Here is a 16,447-nt window from a genome sequence, read left to right as displayed (position 1 = left end):
TCCTTCGTCCCACTCAGACCACCAAGTAGAGAGAGGTATTTGAGTTTCATTATTCATGAGAGCATTAGTAACACTTTCCTCAGTTATGAAACTCCTATAATAAAATTCTCAACCCTTAAGCTCTTCTTAATACTGTCTGTGCTCTTGTTGATAAGGATTTGATGCTTTACACTCTCAAAAAAACAACCAGGATTTTTGAGAGTTGTATTTTTAAACAATCCCTTAACAACCTTTGAATGTGATCTATAGTCTTGCTCTTGAGCAACACTAGATGTAGCACAAGAACACTTATAACAACAAATGGATCGGGTCGGAGCCGCTTCGGTTAACCTTCCCTAATTTGTTTGCGTTGGAAAAGGATAAGACTTGTTTAGTAGGGAGGTGTTATGATTGAATCGGAGACAATATTGTGTGGACATGGCGTTGGAAGAGGAGATCTTTAACTCACGAAGAAAATTTAGATTTGGCAATATGTCTAAACATGCTGTTGCATGTGAGTGTGCTGTTGCATGTGAGGGTCGCCAATAGCCCAGATCGATGGGTATGGTTAAATGGTTCTTCTGGAATTTTTTCGGTTGCGACTATGAAGAAGTTGTTGTCTGATTCATCCAACTCTCCCGTCTCGTTTGTCATGAAGTGAAATAGTTGGGTTCCTAAAAAAGTTAATATTCATGCATGGAGGGCCGAAATGGAGAGGATTTACTCTCTAAAAGCGCTTTCTAAAAGAAACATTGAAGTGGGATCAACGATGTGTAGATTGTGTGGGGAGCATGAGGAAACAAGTGAACATCTCTTTACGTCTTGCTTTGTTGCCTCGGTTGTTTGGCAAGGAGTCAGTACTTGGTGTCATCTACCTCCTATCTATGCTTTCTCGGTGGCCGATCTCCTCAAAGTTCATGAAATGAGTGATTTGGGCCATCTCAAAAGTAAGGTGTTAATTAGTATTGTTCTAGTCGCTTGTTGGTGTATTTGGAAGGCAAGAAATGATCTCATCTTCTCCAACAAACCGGTTTGCATATCCAAAATAACGAAGGATATAAAATCGTTGGGTTATCTATGGATCAAGAATCGTTCTCCTCTTAGAAGCATTAGATGGATCAATTGGTGTAATTTTATATTGTAATCATTTCTTGGTTGTGTTTTGGTTTCTAGCGTCTTGCTAGCTTTTTTAATGAAATTTGTCGTTCAAAAAAAAACTAATATTTAAACAATATTAATAATAATTATTAATATCATCATTATTGCCAATTAAATATTAATTTCCTAATCTTGCTATCGATGCAAGTATCCATAAGTTTTGTTTATTTTTTCTATACATATCATTAATATTAATTTATTAACAAAGTTGCAACTTGCAAGTGGCGAGAAGAACATCACCATCATCATATAAACATTTTCCTCATTTTCTTTAGCACCCAAATCTTATACAATTCCAAATATTCTTTTTATAAAAAAAGTAAAATAATAATAATAATAAATTAATAATAGTAGGTAGAACCAACAAGTTGTTCAATTAAAGCCACCTCTCTTGATCCTCTTCAACAGACCAAACACACTCTAATTTCTCAACCCTAAAACATGAACCCACCAAATTCACCACTTAATTCACTCCCAAACTTTTAAGAAGAAGCAATTAACAGTAAAGTGACCGTACCCATGACTCAATCCGAGCTCGCCGGAGGTCGTACAGTAGTCGTCGGAGTTAAAATTAGATTCCGATAGCAGAGAATTGTTGACCTGGGCTTTGGTCAAAGCAGCTCATCCTGGTGATCGAGTCATTGCTCTTCATGTTTTAGCAAATAATGGTACTTTAATACTTTAATTCAATTATTATTATTATTATTATTATTATTATTATTAATTTGCTGATATTGTTAATGTGTTGGTTTCAATGGTTTATGTTAGGGGTATGCACGGTTTTGGTTTGGGTCGATTTTGGCCTAAAAATTGGATTTTTGAAACCATTCGTTTTTGGTTTTTGCCATTTGAGCTTGAAAATTTTAAGATTAAAATAATGATTTTAGTTATAAGTAATTTGTTAATTATTGACTAATTGATTAATATACATTTGGCAAAAATAAAATAAAATAAAATAGTTGAGTTAAATATTTATTAAGTTCTTATAAATTACCTAAGCTAAAAATTAAAAATTTAATAATTTGGTTTGGTTCGTTTTTTCGGTTTTTAGTACACTTTTGTTTTGGTTCGGTTTTTTCAGTTTGGACTTTTCGGTTTACCGCATACCCCTAGTTTATGTTGAAATGGGTTTTTGTTTTTTGTGTCAGAAGTATTGAATTCAGGTGCCTTGCTTGCGGTGCGCGCATATAATGTATATATGTGTGAACCCTCGGGTGGGCAAAAGTAAAATTGCACTAATTTTGACGTTATTTTACTAATTTTGTGAAAATAACGTTAAAAGTGATGGAAGGTTAATCAGGCATCATGTGGTGGCGTTGATAGCCGAAAGACAAGGGTACATGCACCAATCAGCCGGCGTCCCGATGATTGAGTGCTATGTGCCTTATGTAATATGTCCAAGGCTTGATGCAAAACTACTATCGAGCCGGGGATCTCACCGGAAGCAGCCTCTCTATCCCCATGGGGTAGAGGTAAGGCTGTCTACATCTTACCCTCCTCAGACCCTACCATAGCTTTGCTATTGGTGGGATATACTGAGTACGATGATGATGATGATGATGATGATGATGATGAAGTATTGAATTCAGATGGAAAATCTTCACTGTTGTCTCTAGTGAAAGCTTTCGACTCGATTCTCGCAGTTTACGACGGTTTTTGTAACCTAAAGCAGTTGACTTTCATTGAATTTAAGTGAAATTTGGGTGAATTTGAACTGGGTATTTGATGGTTTTGCGGAATTGCAGGTGGATCTTAAGTTGAAGATATGCCGGGGGAGTTCCATAAGGAAGATTATTGCGCGAGAGGTGAAATCTTACGATGCGGACGAGGTTATAGTTGGGACTGCAAGAACACATCATGCAATGAGATCATCATGCTGTTTAGCTAAGTACTGTGCTAGAAAGCTTTCGAAGGATTGTTCAGTAGTTGCTGTTAATAATGGGAAAGTGGTGTTTCATAGAGACTCAGCTTCATCACCATCAAATGTCGGTGCTAAAGGTGAAAAGTTAAAACACACACAATTACTGTTTCTTGGGACCAGATTTACATTTTTTAAAAATGCTTTTTTTCCCTTTAAAATATCATTTTATGAATCATTATTACACAAGAGTTTATATTTTATTTATTTAATTCTTAATACTTTATTAAAGTTGAAAATTCACATCAAGACATGATTTTTATATATATTTAGTGAGAGAGAGAATCTAAATCTATAAATTTTTCTATCAAATGGTTTATATTTTTGAAAACTTTTGATCTTTACATACAAATGTCTGTGATATACATTAAAAAATTTATTATATGTTTCTTTCTCTTTTTTTTTTTTGAACTTTTAAATGTTTACCTAACAAGTTATGTGTATGTAATACCTACACATGATATACAGAACCGACACATATGCTATATGCTGATTTCTATAAATAAAAGAATTTTTTTATGTATTTTTATTCATGTTAAAAGAGATGAATAATATTGCATTTTACAATTTTATTGTACTTAAAACTTTTTTAACTTTGAAAAATTAATGATTCATCATCATCATCATCATCGTACTCAGTATATCCCACCAATAGCAAAGCTATGGTAGGGTCTGAGGAGGGTAAGATGTAGACAGCCTTACCTCTACTCCATGGGGATAGAGAGGCTGCTTCCGGTGAGACCCCCGGCTCGATAGTAGTTTTGCATCAAGCCTTGGACATATTACATAAGGCGCATAGCACTCAATCATCGGGACGCCGGCTGATTGGTGCATGTACCCTTGTCTTTCGGCTATCAACGCCACCACATGATGCTTGATTAACCTTCCATCACTTTTAACGTTATTTCACGAAATTAGTAAAATAACGTCAAAATTAGTGCAATTTTACTTTTGCCCACCCGAGGGTTCACACATATATACATTATATGCGCGCACCGCAAGCAGGGCACAAAGCACTCTTTGAGTCTTTTCTGCACAGAACCTTCCCGTATATATAGTTATAATTTTTATATTATTTTTGACGTTATTTGGTTTTTAAATCCGGTACACCCAGTGAACCGATAAGGCGAACGGTCGTTGTCCGGTCTGGTTATGAAAAACACTGGTTTCTGTTTAACGTTTTTTAACACTCAAATTGTTTATTTTGCAGGGGGTTCACATCATCATAAAAATACATTATTTAGTGTATTCCACAAATCATTAAGTTTGAATCCTAAATTACTGAAAAATGGAGATAAAGAAGATAAATGCAATCAAATTGCTTGCAAAAATTCAGATTCATCGTCAGCAAAACCCAAATACACTTGTTCAATTTGCTCACCCGATTCGGTTCTTCCGACCACTGCTTGTGTTCTTGAAGACACTGATGATGACAATAATATGGCTTTAGTACCTGTACAAAATCTAAAAGCTTCTAAAAGCTCATCCGAACTGACACTTGGTTGGCCTTTACTTCGTCGGGCTATTTCTTCAAACAGGCTTTCATCTGATAGATCACCGGCCCGTAAGATCTCAGTGGTCCAATGGGCTTTAAGGTTGCCGGTTAGAAACCAGTTAATGATTACAAACTCAGATTCGAGTGATGAGAAGAAAGATGGATGTTTAGATGGTGAAAATGGAGCTATGGTTGTTAATGATGACGAGTATCAATCGGATTCGTGCTGTTCGGTTAATAATGATTCGTTTGGTTTACCAAAAGAGTTGGAGGGATTTCATGAGAAGTACTTGAGTAGTTGTCGGTTGTTTAAGTTTCGAAAACTCGCGGAAGCTACTATGAACTTCAATCCTGGTTTGTTCTTTTCATTGTGTTTATATTCAATTTATAGTTAATAGTATAGGACTTTTTGCATATATAATAAGATATTATGCTTCATTATCTAATTATAGCAACAAAGTATGAAAATTCTGTAAAATATCAACACAAGTTTGTTTTTTTTGGTTTAATACTATAAAAAAAACCGCTATACTTTCTTATTTTTACAAAAAAAAGTCACTCGACTTGTATAAAATCATGAAAAATTCATGAAACCAGTTGTTGTATACTAAAGGTCCTAAATACGTCTAAAATGCACATATCTTTGAATTATTATTATTATTATTTTTTTTACGAATTATAACTTGTTAACTTTTATATTGATTAAAAACTAAGATGTTTTTAACTTTTTTGCAAAATTGTTGAAGGTCACTTTATTAAATTTTGATCAATTAAGAAAAAACTCACAGGTACATGCATTTTAGACAAACTTAAGGATTTTAATAGCTAAAATTAGTTTACTTGACTTTTTTTGCGTATTTTTTACATGTTGAGGGACTTTTATGTAACAAGATTAAGTTGGGTAACTTTTTCGTGAAAATAAGAAAGTATATTGGTTTTTTATGATATTAAACTTTTCTTTGTATATTGGTTTTTTATGATATTAAACTTTTCTTTTCTTGCAAAAATAGCAAATTATCTGATTACCAATACAGTTTACCATGTACTGGTTTTTTGTGATATTAAACTTTTCTTTTCATGGTTTATTGCAAAATGTCCATCATATATGAAATACATGGTTTCCTTATACGATTATTTAATTGAATTTCAGAAAAAGTTATCAGTAAAGGAGGCAACAGTGAGGTGTACCAAGGCTGTCTTTCTGACGGACGTGAACTTGCTGTTAAAATTCTGAAAACTTCTGAAGACGCACTGAAAGAATTCGTGTTAGAAATTGAGATTATTACCACTTTACATCATGAAAATATTATATCCCTTTTCGGCTTTTGTTTTGAAGACAACAAGCTCCTTTTAGTTTATGATCTTCTTTCAAGAGGAAGCCTTGAAGATAATTTGCATGGTATGCTCGTTTATCATGTTATTCACATGTTAATTTTTCATTTTTGTGTAAATAATTCTTGATATTACTTTTATCAAACCAGGGAATAAAAAAGATGCCAAATTTGGATGGAGTGAACGGTATAAAGTTGCTATGGGTGTCGCTGAAGCACTCGCTTATTTGCATAGTAAATGTGATAAACCCGTGATCCACAGGGATGTTAAATCTTCAAACATATTATTATCTGAAGATTTTGAGCCACAGGTGATTTATCTTGATATTTTTGCTATAGGTTAATTGGGTGCTTGGATTTATGTTTAGTTATGTGAAATTGGTCGTGTGTGGGCCGAACCTGCACATGACATGAACGTGAGAGGCTGAAATCATGACAGACACGTGGACTTGAACATGACTCACTTATTCACGGGTTGACATGTACACGATAGGGGTGTTCATCGTTCGGATACTGGTTTATTCAGTTTTGAAGTTTTTCTGCCCTAATCGAAAACCAAACCAATCCGAAATAGAAATGTGTCTAACTGAACCGAATTCAACTGATTTATTCGGTTATCCAACACACCCGGTTATTATTCGATTATGCAAGATTTGTGGAAATGAAAACCGAATTATATTTATAATTCGCTTTGGTTTTTTCGGTCGTTTTACCTGAAAAATTATTTTTTATATTTTTGGCATATATTACCTATAAATTATAAATTTACAAACAAAAATATAAATGTATATGAAACAATTATGATTAAACTACAAAACCTGACGGTTTAGTTTTCGAATTTGACATAAGTTAGTCTTGTTACTTTTAGTTTTCGAATGACGTGTTTAGCTAAACATGTTTTCTGGTTCAACTCAAAATCGATCCAAACGTATTTGATTAAACCCAAACTCATTAATTTCATGTTAGATTCGTGTCGTGTCAAAAACTCACACCCTTAATATATATACTATTTTTAAGTTAGTCATGTTGTTTTGTTTACTTCCAGCTCTCTGATTTCGGTCTTGCAAAGTGGGCTACACCAACCGGGCTGCATATAACCTCTGCCGATGTTGCTGGCACATTCGGGTTTGCATCTTCATTTAACTTCCAATTTTCGCGTTAAAACTTTTTATAAAAACTAAAATAACCAAAATAATATTCCTCCATTTATTCAATGCAGTTATTTAGCTCCTGAGTATCTAATGCACGGAAAAGTTACCGAGAAAATAGATGTTTATGCATTCGGTGTTGTGCTTCTTGAGCTTCTTACTGGAAGGAAACCGATAAGCAATAAATATCCAAAGGGTGAAGAGAGTTTGGTTATATGGGTATGTAATAATAATAATAATAATTTCAAATAGGTTTCTTTTTTCGGTCGCTTGCGTTAGAAGTAATAAAAGAGAAATTGGTTTTGTGTAGGCAAAGCCGATTCTGAACAGTGCGAAATTTGCACGATTGTTGGACCCGATTTTGGGCGCTGACTATGATGTTGACCAAATGGAGCGGATGGCTCTTGCTGCTATGCTTTGTATCAGACGTGTACCGCGGGCTCGGCCCCAAATCACCACTGTGAGTTTTCTTGTTCTGCTCATAACAGGTGGGTCAAGCGGGTTGACTTGATAATTGCACAGGTTGACCCGCCAACCCGTTTACGATCCATTTAACCCGTTTATTACAAGTTTATGACCCACCAGCCCGTTTTGCGTATTTACAACTTGATGACTACTCGTCAATCAGTTTTGACACATTTAGATACAATGGGTTAATCCATTTTACACGTTCAGATAAACGGGTTAAACGGGTGCCCAAGTTAAGATTGATGTTTTTTAACTTTATCAACTCGAGATTAATCGCATTCATTCACGTGCAGATTCTAAAACTACTTCAAGGTGACGTGGAGGTGACAAAATGGGCCCGACAAGAACTCGATACAACAGTCGGGTCAGACGCAAGACTACAAATAACCAACATTCCCGAAGAAACGGACGGGTAGGAAGATGACGGGTTTTCACAGTCGAATCTAAGGTCACATTTGAACCTGGCGTTGCTTGATATCGAAGACTCGTCACTTTCCATGAGTAGTGTTGAGGAAAGCATCTCGATAGAGGATTACCTTCGAGGCCGATGGAGCCGATCATCGAGCTTTGATTAACATGTGAATAAGTAATAATGAATAAGAATAATAAATGAATATAGTGTTTTGAGATGAGAGTGTTGAGAGCCATTGGATGTGGGTTGGATGAGAGGTTGTTTGGTGGGTGTGTTAAAAAGACTTAGACCTCCTCCTCCCTTGTCAGTTAAAAAGTTAGAAACTGATGACCACAGTGAGCTTTTTTTTTTATTTATTATTATTATTATTATTTCTGTTTTGGGTGATCAAACATGGATTTTTAGGTAATAAAATCTAATTCTGTTGTGTTTCGTAACTTTTGTACTTGATAAATTGATATATATCTAATTGGATTTCAAGTTGATATGGTCATAGACTCATAGTTTATGGTCCGGTTCAAATTGGTTTTGAGAAACGACAAACCAATCTGTTTTGTTTACCGGTTTGCCAATTGCCAACGGGTTGAGCTGATTTTGTTTTGTTTGGTTTGCGATCGAATCCCGCAAACCATCAAAAAATTGAATGCTTGGAATCTCGAGCCTAGCAGGAATTGCTTCTTTTTAACTTACCAAGGGATGTTCATTTCATAACTATGAATATGTTAGAATTACGAAATCATTGTAACTTTACTTTTAAGTGATATATAAGAAGATTGCATAACCGTCTACTCCATTATCTCATTGAATAATCAATGCATACGTACAATTCAGTTTTCAATGTAAAATGTTTTGAAATAACGCAACTATTTAATTAATGTTATTATTATTATTAATTAATTTCTTTTATGGTAAAATCTAGAAAAATGTTGCGTGTAATATTGGGTTGCTACGTCCTATGGAGGTGGCACACTGCCACAGCCTACAGGAATAAACAGAGGAAGTTTGTACGTGTTAGATTTTGTTTTTGTAACTTTAAATAATTTTGTGACATGGACCTTTTAAATTTTTATAAGATATTCGGTGGTTGAAATCAATAGTTCATATTTTCAACTTATGTAAAGATGCAAAATCTAATCTTAGACACATGAAAAAGTATGTAAGAAGGTTAAAATGGATTGGCAGGTTCTAATCAAGCTGTAGAAGTTTAAATGGGTAATTTATAAACGATTTAGAGTTAAAACTATATTTTAATTCAATTTGAAACAAGTTGTTGTATGGTGATGTTTAATTTTGGTACAACTTTGAGTCATTGACATAGACTGGTTATTAAACGTGTTAGAAATGTAGGTATTGTGGTTAAAAGAAACTGTTTTGAAATTGATAAGCTCTATCGTTTAGCCAAAGGTCATTGGCAGCAATTAATTTTATCTTATTATCGATGTGGCGTGTCCGTATTTTTTTATATTTTTATCTTTATAAAAAATGTATTGTATTATTAAATTAGCTAAGATGAATTGCCAACCATACCGCTAAAAGCATGAGAATCAAAAAATACTTTATTAAATCAAAAACTAGTCACGCTAATTTTTTCAATTTGAAGCATGGTTTCGAGATAAGTTTACATAAATCGACTCGTATCACCTTTTCGATTAAAAACTCAAAATCATTAGTTTGAAATCGAAAAAAACTTATCGAGGTTATTTTTTTTTTCAACAAGGTCAAATGAAAACAAACAAATCGTGTGAAGGGTGATATCAGTGTCATCAATTTTTTAAGATAGAATTATTATCAGCCAACCTAAAAGACATGCAATTAATAAAAGGGTTTACTAATGCAATAGTAACCAAGTTAATAAAATCTAATTTTTCTGTAATTTAAAATAAATCTTAAAATGTTAGGAAAAATAGCACATGCACATGGCATATGGGCTGGTTTTGGCTACTTTTGGGCAAATGCTAGTTGGTCCAATATGTTCTTAAAGTATTAGAACGTCCAATATTATGCAAAATCACGATAACTGAAGTTTTATGGGTTTCATTTATAAACTAGTACGCATTACGGGTGCAAATGAGCCAAGCTACTCAAGATCGGCTTGTTAAAAAGCTCGATCGAGTCGAGCTTAATCGAGCTCGAGCCCAAGCCTAAAAAATAAGCTCATTTAATAAACGAGCCCGAGCCCGAGCTTCACTTATCGAGCTCGAGCCGGCTCGCGAGCCTAAACGAGCCTGTGACTTTTATAATTTTTTAATATATATATATATATATATATATATATATATTTAATAATTATTAATTAATATATATAATGTTATGAAAAAATAAATAAAAATAACTAAATAATATATATTATTTTATACATAATGTTATAATAGAAAAAAATATATAAAAATAATTATAATTATATAAAAAATAGTTGATGTATAGTAAACGAGCCGAGCCCGAGCCGAGCTTGAGTTTGAAAATCTACTCACGAGCCGAGCTCGAGCTTTGAAAATAAAGCTCGAACTCGAGCTCTGTGTAAGATAAACGAGCCGAGCTCGAGCCTAGTTAAGCTCGGGTTCGGCTCGACTCGTTTGCACCCCTAGTAGCCATGCTTAAGGATTCAAACTATGGTAAGTCATTAAAAACATTATTATGTAGTAAACGACGTCCAATGTTGATATATATATATATATATATATATATATATATATATATATATATATATATATATATATATATATATATATATATATATATATATGGGGTTAGGTTAGAATAAAAACCCACTTGAGTTGTGAAAACTCTAGAAACTCATTCTTATCAGTATGTTTTTAATTAAAGATTAAATTGTGTGGTCTACAATTAAAGTTAATAAAAAATATAAAAGAAAACTTACACTTTCTCTCTCTTGAAAACATATATAAAAATTAGTAAAAAATGTAAAAAAAAATAGCAAAACATTTTTTTATGTTTTCGATGTTTTGTATTAAATGTTACAGCATATATTACGTGTGCAAAAAAAAAACGATGTTACATAGGGTTTTCACGGGTTTTTCACAACTCAAATAGGTTTTCATTCTATACTTTGCCTGTATATATATATATACATATATATATATATATACATATGTTATAATACCATATGTCAAAAATCTATTGGTTTTTACCATTCATAAGAAACTCCTTATTCTTATTTAAACCCTTTTATATATATGTAAAAAAATATTGTTTACATTAATATCATATCTAGCAAATAAAATTTTTAAAAATAAAGTTGTGAGTTACAAAGTAAGGCTGAGTTACAATACAGCTTCGCTATCGAAAATGGAAATTATTAGAACGACTCGTATCGAATTCAAAAGCCTCATATGAATATCGGTTTCGATACCAAATTTGTTCGGGTTGTGTATGCTTGATTAGGTTTGGTAAAATACTATGTGTAGTACAAAACAAAATGCTTATTTACACAAACATTGTCTAATATAACTCTAAAATAACGCCGTGATATGATCAAAGATAACAACGTTTTGCTATCACATTTTTTTTTAAATGACGTGTTTAAAGAGTGATACATTATTGATTACTAATTGTGTCATCCAATTATATAGTATGTCTAACCCTTTACAATGACACGCCCAATTTTCTAATTTGAGTCATTTTAAATATAAGAAATTACGAAACGTCGTTTTTAATAATAATTCATTACAGTTGAGCACCAACATTTGAAGTTTCATTCATTGCATTATTAAGTTTTTGATTACAATAGTATATTATGTATATATATCTTCTCCATTAGAACTTAGTGTATAGCGTATACAATAGTATATTGTGATGCTTCGTGCGTATACAATAGTATATTGTGATGCTTCGTCTCACTTTACCTACACAACATAGGCTATACTGTTACAAAAATGACTTATAGTTGGATTTGTTTGGAAGGCTCACACAAACCCGTACTTAATTCTATACAATTTTTTCTTTTGCCGAGGGACTTAACTTTCAACTAGAAAGAAGGGTACGCTGTACTATTGGAGGAGGCGATGTTTCCTTAACATCCAGACGTTCACATGCTATTTGCTATTTTTAGAGCATTCCCGTCTCCTTCTCCCTCGTTATAGTTATACTAAATAACATTATATTTTTCTCTCATGCTAAATTAAATAATATTTTTTATACATTTATCATTACAGTTTTCTCTCTCATCACTCCCAACCAATTCAACAAATATTAAAAAATATATAGAGGCAAACAAAGTTTCCACAAATTTACAAAAAATTAATACTTTTTCCCTCTCCGGAGTCTCATTGACGAGAGAAAGGAAAGGAAATGAATGGTTTTCCTTTCCTTTCTTTTCTCTTTCTTTTCCCTCCTCTTTTCTTTCTTCCCACACTTTCTTTCCTTTCAATTCTTTTCAAATTAGAAAGAATTCAATCACCTTTATTTTACACTATATTTCTCTTCCTTTTCTTTTTCTATCCCTTTTTTTCTTTCCTATAATGAAACTTGGAAACACACATATTCTTCAATCTTTTCATTTCTCTTCTTAAATGAAACTTGAGAGCACAACCATCTCAATCTTTCCATCTACTTCCTTTCCTCTCTTAACTAAAACTTGGGAACACAATGTTAGAGCATTCCCAACCCATCCCCTAAAATTATGTGAGGGAAGTTTTCAAATTATAGGGTGGGGTCTTGAGTGGTTGTGAATGTAAATTATAGGATGGAGAGAGAAAAGGTAGTGATTTTTTTTTGTAAATTTGGGAAAACTTTGTTTTTTTAATTTTTGTTGAATTGGTTGTGAGTAGTTGAGAGATAAAACTGTAATGATAAATATATAAAAAAATATTATTTAATTGAACAGAAAAGAAAACTATAATGTTTTGTAGTGTAATTATAGAGATGAGAATAGAGGACATACTAGGAACGCTCTAGCCAATCAAAATCTCACCCCATACTTTGCAAACTCCCCTCACACACTTTTAGATGATGGATTGAAAATGCTCTTAGAGCATTCCCGCTGGGTTTTTCAAATTATGTGAGGGAGTTCTCCATTTTTTAGAGATAGTTAAAAGTGGTTGTGAGAAGAGGAGAGAGAAAAAGTTACTGTTCATGGTTAAATTTAAAGAAACACACTGTTCACCTCTATAATTTTTTAATATTTTTTAAAGTGGTTGTGAGTGAATGAGAGAAAATGTAGTGATAAAAGTATAAAAAAATATTATTTAATTGAAAATGAAAGAGAAAAAATTGTGTTTTAATGTAATTATAGAGATGGAGATGGAGAATAAACTGAGAATGCTCTTAAACCTAACACCTCTATATAAGTATATAGTGTTTATTATAATAAATACGTTATAACGGTAATCTTTTTTTTTTTTTCATTTTTTAAATGGCAAATTTTTTTTTAATTATTATCATATGTGGAACTTGAACTCAACACCTCCCCATCTAAAACGCATGTTTTTAAAGGTTTTCCCTTTATCAATGAACCATCACCCTATTACATAATTTATTATTACTACTAGTTTTTGAACCCGTGTATTACACGAGATTTGTTAAATAATAAAAATAAATAAGGTATGTTTTTTAAAGAAATGAACAAAATTAAAGTAAGAAGAAAATAAAATATATACTACAAATAGTAAGAAGTCTATAATCTCAAATTTAGAAATTAGAATGGGATGAACCATTAAAAGTTTACAACAATATACAACATTTGTTAAAATTGTTTTGACTCATTATCCATGATAACTATAATGAATGAAATGAGAGATTAGAAAATTAGAAGGGAAATTATAACACATTTGTCAAAATTGTTTTGATCCATGACCCATAGATATGTATAATAAATAAGTTGAGTAATTAGAAAATTATAAAGGAAATTATAACCCTTTACCCAAAATTATTTTGACCCATGGATAGATATGAATGAGATGAAAAATTAAAAAGAAAAGTATAACCCATTTAACAAAATGGTTTTGCTCATTTAAAGTTAGATTTACTTTTTCCTGTTTATGTAACCAAACAAAAATCGAGGTAACTTACAACATCAATATGAAATAACCGACCAAAACAAATAACTAACAAACCAAGTATCGGCTATAAGACGCCTCCATTTTCTGCTTAATATCGTTTTCGACGAAGAATCCAAAGTCAAACTTATAACTGCCAACAACATTAGTAAAGATAAGATAGGTTTGTCAAAGTGTAGGCACACGGTTGGCCTTCCCAAATCAATTCATTAATTGCATCCAACGGTACGTAACTTAAAGTCATCTTCTTCTCCTTCACATTATTTCTTCTTCTTCTTCTTCTTCTTCTTCAAAATGACTCTTTTTCTTCCCTTATTGTTTCTTCTTTTGCAGCCATGGAGTATACTCACCAGAGCCGGTTAGTTTACTTATCCTTAAACTCCTTTCTTCTTGTTTAATCTTTACCAAAGCAGTTAATCATATGTGGGATTAATTTGCAATCTATTTGAAGGTGAAGAAAATTAGTTTTATTTTCCGTGAAAGTTGGGAATTGATCATTTCATGGAGTAATTTCATCATAAATTTGTGACGAAAATAACTATTTTCAAGATTCATATCCGTGATGTATGTTGAGAACTAGGCTTGACTTACAAAAAAAGTCAACGTTTTCTTGTTTGTGTTTAAGATGTGTGAATACAAGCCAAACATTTGTTTCCTAACTTTTTAGTTTGTGGAATAATTGCTATTCCAAGATTCATATTCATGTTTAGGGTGTGAATTAACAGGCTTGAGTTTAGTCTAGATGGGTTTGTTTTACTTTTGGGTTGAACCCGCGGACACGTTTAGCTAAATGTGTTGTGTTTGGGTCTACCTGTCCGGTTCATAACTTGACCGGTTAATTAATACTTATGTTTCTAAATTATGTGTTTTGTTATTTTATCCTGTTTGCATTTTGGCTTATAAATTTCTAATTTTAGAGTACTATAATATGCCAAAAAATAAATAAAACAAAATTTCCATTTAAACAGGTCATTTTCTTGTCAACCCTTAAAACCCCGTGTAGGGTTCATGTTAATATGCTTTACTCAGTTTTCGGGTTCGTGTCTGGTTTGACCCACAAACATGACCTGTTTAAGTGTTTAACACCCTATAAGCATGTTGGATACTGAGTTTCTAGATTTGACTTACAAAAAGTCAATGTGTCTTTTGATTTTTTGGTTGCGAATTGTGCAGAGAATGACGTGTGCAAACAAGCGAATTGTGGTCAGGGAATTTGCAAGCCTTCGAATACTAGCACCAGTCCATATGAATGTGAATGCTCATCCGGTTGGAAGCAATTAGCAAACACTTCTAATCAGTATTTGAAATTTCTCCCCTGTGTCATTCCTAATTGTAAGTCTCAACCTTCTTCAGTTATACACGTTTAGTTTGTTTTATTATAAATTTGTAATTTTAGAGTATTAATATGATAAGCTAAAATAAAAAATATTGGCTTAAACGGTGCCAATACTTGTGTCATGTTTGGTTTCATGTGTCTGACAAAATTTGTTGATTCTTGTCGAATTAACACCCCTAAATTCGCAAATAAATATGTAAACTTTTTTATATTACCATCTTTATAAATGCTAACAGTTATATATATCGCAGGCACACTCGATTATTCATGTTCAAAAGCGCCACCGCCGGTGCAACAAAAGGAAAACCGAGGGAATGGATCAATCTTTGATGGTATTTACAATTCTCATTTTAAAGCTTTTAGCCATTACAATATTTTCTAGATTATTTATTGTTATTGACTATGATGTTTTGCTTCAGTGTGTCAATGGATTGATTGTGGAGGTGGGACATGCGAATCGACGTCCTTTTTCACTCACAAATGCGAATGCAGGCCCGGTTACAATAACCTTCTCAACTTAACATTTTCTCCTTGCTTTAGAGAATGTAAGCCTGCAAACTTATGTTTACGTTTTATCACTAACGGGTCGTTAAAAGAATCAATCACAAAGAAACCGGGTCCAACATGGTTATACATGACCTCCTAAATCATTTTTTTAAATAGTTTAGATTAGTTTTTATAAAATTGCTTTAAATGCTTTTAATGTTAGGTTCACTTGGAATGGATTGCAAGGACCTTAACATTGGATTTAAGGACAATCAATCTTCTCCAGCTCCACCATTGTCGGCAGATCGTTCAAACAAAGGTAAGGTCGCATTCATTTATTTATTTGTTTGTGTAGAATTCTGACATATTTGTTTAAACGGGTCGTGTTATTTGTTTAAACGGGTCGTGTTACACGCGTGATGGAGTTGATGTTTTTTACATGAATAAAAATGTGGGTCGTGTTTGTTTAACTCTGTCATAACAGTTTTTAGTTAAACAGTCTAGTATAAGTTAAAATATTATAAGTTTGATTTATTAAGTTTGGTGGTTATTGCAGCTTACAATATACTTGAAGGACGCTACGATTGGTTAATATTCTTGACGTTTGCTCTTTTGGCTATTTAACGATGCATACTTGGTTTGGCTTTTGTGCACACGATTAGTAACATTTCTCCACATCCGACGTCAACGAAACCAGAGTAG

At 32.7% G+C, this 16,447-nt stretch overlaps 1 protein-coding gene and 1 pseudogene across 1 annotated transcript; both read left to right on the top strand.

Annotated features, from left to right (window-relative positions):
* Positions 1 to 688: 688 nt before the first annotated feature.
* LOC143612084 (protein kinase STUNTED-like) lies at positions 689 to 8,244 on the top strand (annotated as a pseudogene).
* Positions 8,245 to 14,665: 6,421 nt separating this feature from the next.
* LOC143612096 (uncharacterized) lies at positions 14,666 to 16,393 on the top strand. Its single transcript, XM_077086161.1, has 6 exons — positions 14,666 to 14,669; positions 15,097 to 15,255; positions 15,511 to 15,591; positions 15,679 to 15,804; positions 15,969 to 16,064; positions 16,302 to 16,393. The coding sequence occupies exons 1-6, from the start codon at positions 14,666 to 14,668 to the stop codon at positions 16,367 to 16,369; spliced, it is 534 nt and encodes a 177-aa protein (XP_076942276.1). The 3' UTR covers positions 16,370 to 16,393.
* The last annotated feature ends 54 nt before the right edge of the window (positions 16,394 to 16,447 follow it).

The sequence above is a fragment of the Bidens hawaiensis genome, unplaced genomic scaffold (genome assembly GCF_021521415.1).
Source record: "Bidens hawaiensis isolate Kalapana, Puna unplaced genomic scaffold, B.hawaiensis_p1.1 tig00033205_1, whole genome shotgun sequence".
NCBI lineage: Eukaryota > Viridiplantae > Streptophyta > Magnoliopsida > Asterales > Asteraceae > Bidens > Bidens hawaiensis.
This window is presented reverse-complemented; position numbering and strand designations above follow the sequence as displayed.